We start from the raw sequence: 4532 nt of genomic DNA on the forward strand, positions 1-4532 counted from the left end.
TTTTGAAGAAAAAGTCTTCCAGAATGAAATATTGTGAAAAAAAGAGCCAAATATTTATTTCTAACTTTTACTGGTAACAAGACGATCTTATTATCACGACAACGAGCTAAACCTGAGACAAACTTTGCAACTTCTGCCCTGAAAATCAATCTGTTTCCTCTGATTTAAATGAAAATTAGCTAATGAGTAGTTATCTTAGAAATACAACAAAAATATCCCAAAATCTTGCCGGTGTCACTGATGACTCACCCCTCTGAGGAAGCCCTCATCGCTGCACAGTTTCTCCAGATACTCCACGAGTGAGGCCACTTTTCTTTTCCTCTCGTCTTCCTCGTTCTCTTCGGTCTCCTCTGGGATCTGAACGGGGTCAGAGAGATTTTGGTGTTGAAAGTGCTTTACTTTAACTTTATCTTAACGGTGTAGCGTAGAGTCGAAGGGGACCTGGAGGCCGAGGGAGTCCATGATGGTCCTGTATTCCTCAAAGGCTCGTTCTGCCAGCGATTCTTCATCCACAGAGGGCAGAGATCCAGGAGAAATGTTGGCTTTTGTTGTTTCATCGTCTGTGTTGTTTGCTTGTAGTTCGTCCTGCTCAGGTGTGACATTTTCCTGCTGTCCTTCTGAGAGATGAGAGTAAAGAAAAGATTTTAAAAAGGGGAGAACAGTGGCAAAATCAGCAGTTTCATTTCTTCTAAGAAGTTTCTGAAATGAGGTCCCAGTGAGTGACTTCGTTGACCTCTGACCTTCTGACTCGGCCTGCTCTTCATGCTGCTCTCTCCCTGCCGCTGCAGACGTTGGCGTAGCATAAAGCTGCTCGTCGACCTGCTGAGCTGCTCTTCTCAACACCCTGAAGTCAGATACAGCCTCACAATCAGGATTCAATGACGCTCATACATCGACTATAATGTTATCTGTTATATGTCTCTTACAGGTCTGGACTGCAGGGCTGATGGAAGGGCACCGACTGGGGATGAACCGGATGCAGGAGGTCCAAAGGACCAGGAGGTGCACATGGGGTGGACCAGAAAGGGGTCAACACACAGGAACTAAAATCAAACCTGGAGTTAGCGCAGGTAATTTCTGAAGCTCTCTGTGCCGCTGAATCGTCCATCACATGACGAGGATCTGTTGGACAACGCTGTCGGTTGGAGATTTCGGGGCTCGTCTGAAGGGCAGCAGAGCTCTCAGCGGAGAACAGTGGGGAGAAATAAGCACGATCGAACGCTTGTCCTTCATTCAGGATGATCTCAGGCAGGAGGAACACAGCTGGATCCATCTTTTATCTCTGAAACTGACAATAAACAAAGGTTTTCTTTTAAAAGCCTGAGACCACATGTTAAAGTTTTGTAGTTCAGTGCAAAAATCAGTTCAAACAATGAAAGTGGAAGATTATACACTTTTTATACGTCAATCAAATCATCTTACAGGACTTACCTTTCTTGTAGGAGATGATTAATCTTCAGCTAACTCACTCTGCTTGAATCTGTTGTAGGTTTTTGAAAATAAACTTGATTCAGGTTGATTTGTTTTCTTCTAAAAGTTGATATTTCTCTTCATGTAAACATTCCAAACATTCAAGTGACATAAATTAAAATGTACTACTGTTTTATTTATACATGTTGATATAAATGATGGAAGTTGTCAATAAGCCAGTTAATATTTTACTTGATATGTTTCTTGCTGTTTTTTTAAGCAGGTGAAATTAAAAAAATAACACAATTACTTATATTCTAATTATTGTGAAATTTTATATCGTTTTTATATTTAAAAAAGTCTCCATAAACACTTTAAAAGCATTTTAAATTGTCTTTCATTTGTGGAAAATCAAATTGGCGACTTCCGCAAACTGTTATCTTAAGAAACCCCATTTCCCAGGATGCTTTGCGCCCTGACCTCCCAACCGGATGTCCGCTTTGCTTTCTGAGCGACGAGAAACTTCGCCACACGTGGAGTTCAGAGGGGAAACAGCGTGTTAGCACCAACCTTTGAGTTGTTATCGATATAAAACAACCTCCTCGATATATTTTGTAGTTTTTTGACGCTTTAAATCAAGTTTCCGTCGAGATGTTCCTGCAGTTTTACCTCAATGAGAGCGGGGACAGAGTCTACACCCTGAAGGTACCGACAACGTTGTTTACATTCACCTCATCTCACATTATCCTTTATAAATATGTTGTACTTCTTTATTTAAGTTGTTTTACTTAAGTATTAAGTATGCTATGGCTTATTTGAAGAAGTTAAAGTTACTCTTGAAGCTTAAACGCAACATTGATAAGCACGCTATTTTGATGTTAGCTAGCAGCTAATGCCTGAAATGCTAAATGACTTGTGTCCTGTAACTTTCATGTTTAACTTGACGAGGCTTGTTCAAGTCAAACACAGAAGTTAACACAAAGGTTATCTACTGACTGCATTCATCAAAATTGAGATCAATTAATGACATTGGACTGAATGACATGGTCGTGTTGATGCTGCAAAGGAAACCCTGCATACACAAAACATACACAAAAAAAAACATTGCACAGGGAGACACAAAATAGACTGTACATTAAATACAATATAATCAACACCAAGCATGAGCAAGGTTTTCCCCAAAAACTGAAGCTTGTCACAGGTTTAAACTTTTAATGGTTGTCTTCGCCTGCTCAAGACAGCTGCTTTTTCCACACTACAGACATAAATGGAGATTTAGGCTTTTTAGTTACTACACAACATACAAAGGCTGAAACAATTTTTCCACGACATAAATCAAAGACAAAACATCTCAATATGATTGGTTATTGAAGTCAATTGTCAAGTAAAAACTCCAAACACATTTTTCTAGCAGTTTTTGTTTGTGTTTTTAATTTTAAAATGAATATATTTAGGTTTTTGACTGTTTGTCTTCTTCTTCGTCACTAACAGAAGATCGATCCGGAGGGGCAGCCCACCAGCTCGGCCCACCCGGCCCGCTTCTCCCCCGACGACAAGTTCTCCCGACACCGAGTGACGGTGAAGAAACGCTTCGGCCTTCTGCTCACCCAGCAGCCCAGACCTGTTCTGTGAGATGGCGGCAGAGGAGGAGGCGGCTCTGGATGGATGGAGATGAGACCAAGACGCGGAGGGATGAGGATGGAACTGTAAAGCAAAAACAAAATGCACGTTCAGGATCCCAACTTATGAAAGTGCTGCCAGGACTTGTCCTCAGTTTTCACCAAATACTCCTGGCTCAGATTTAGGGGACTGATCGTGTTTTGATATCTTCTTTTTATGTACCGTAATTTCTTAATGTTCATTTAAGTTTGTTGTTATAATTGAGTTTTCATGCCGAATAAATGTTGGGTTGATTGTTTGTAGTCAGTTGTGTGTGTTTGTCTCTGTATGTAAAGTCCAGATGGGTCACAGTTAAGATTTTAAACCCGAATAAATGAGAAATATGACAAATTCGGATGTTTCCACACAGCACGAGAGCTCAGAATGGTTTAATGGGTATGATAATGAGTATGATATGGCCTTCACATTCAACAGATCTCAACGTTAATGAGAAATTTGTGAGAAATGAGAAATTTTCCAGTTGTGTGAAACAGCTGTAATATTTCAAAAACCTAAATATCTGCTGATGAATGCTGACCTCAAGAATTTTCCCACATGAATTACATCATGAAATGACTCATAAGATTTGAGGAAGTTCTTAAACGTGATTTGCTGATACTTGCTTATTTTACTACAAAGCAGATCTATAATCTTAACTGTTTTCCTGAAATACACTTCACATAAAATAGACACTCCTTGATGAATCCAATAGACAATCCACTTCGCATCCCAAAGACAAATAAGTGCTGGAGAGGAGCCTGGAGGAGGACAAACATAACTAATCCTGTATAAACCCTTTATATTTACTTTGGTATATTGTGTCCATGTGACGTTCAGTAGTGGGAGAAGTGCTCAAATCCTTTACTGAAGTAAATGTACAATACAACAATGAAAAGATACTTCGTTACGAGTAAAAGTCCTGCGTTCAAAACCCAAAATAAAACTGCGGAAATATTATTAAGTATCAAAAAGTAGCTTCTTCTGCTGTAAAATGGCCACAGTGACTCAAATAACACGATATATCAAATTACTGGATTGTCATGGATGCCACCATTACTAAATCCCTCAAATGTATTTTTAAAAAGGGGCCCTATGTAGTTTTGGAGAGGAAATTAAAACTACAATACAATAAAATACAAACTCAAAAACATTTACTTTTCCCATAAGTGCATAAACAAACTGTTCTCCCTGTCTGAAGCTAGAAAGGTGGCAGGGTCCGCCACATGTAAACAAAGTAAAGATTGTGTCGCTGCTGCAGCAGAGCCACACCGCTGTTTGATTAATGAACTACAATCCCCAGTCAGCGTTGACGCGTCGTTCGTCATCACGCATGCGCGAACCGTTGAAGCGACGGCAAGCGACACGGGACCTGCGGGGCGCAGTCGCGTGTTTTTGTGTTGGGTCGGTTGGACACAAAAAAAAAAAAAAAAAAAAAAAGTGCCGAGAAACCCTGAGAGAGAGGA

The 4532-nt window shown here is 40.1% G+C and overlaps 1 protein-coding gene across 1 annotated transcript; it reads left to right on the plus strand.

Annotated features, from left to right (window-relative positions):
* Positions 1 to 1912: 1912 nt before the first annotated feature.
* On the plus strand, positions 1913 to 3332 carry nop10 (NOP10 ribonucleoprotein homolog (yeast)). The gene is made up of 2 exons (XM_073475048.1): positions 1913 to 2115; positions 2902 to 3332. Exons 1-2 carry the CDS (start codon positions 2062 to 2064, stop codon positions 3040 to 3042), a joined length of 195 nt encoding a protein of 64 aa, XP_073331149.1. The 5' UTR covers positions 1913 to 2061; the 3' UTR covers positions 3043 to 3332.
* The last annotated feature ends 1200 nt before the right edge of the window (positions 3333 to 4532 follow it).

The sequence above is a fragment of the Pagrus major genome, chromosome 10 (assembly GCF_040436345.1).
Source record: "Pagrus major chromosome 10, Pma_NU_1.0".
NCBI classification, from domain to species: Eukaryota; Metazoa; Chordata; class Actinopteri; order Spariformes; family Sparidae; genus Pagrus; species Pagrus major.

Coding starts and splice junctions, on each gene's coding strand:
- nop10 (XM_073475048.1), top strand. CDS start 2,062: ATGTTCCTGCAGTTTTACCTCAATGAGAGCGGGGACAGAGTCTACACC. Junction 2,116..2,901: donor ACAGAGTCTACACCCTGAAG/GTACCGACAACG, acceptor CGTCACTAACAG/AAGATCGATCCGGAGGGGCA.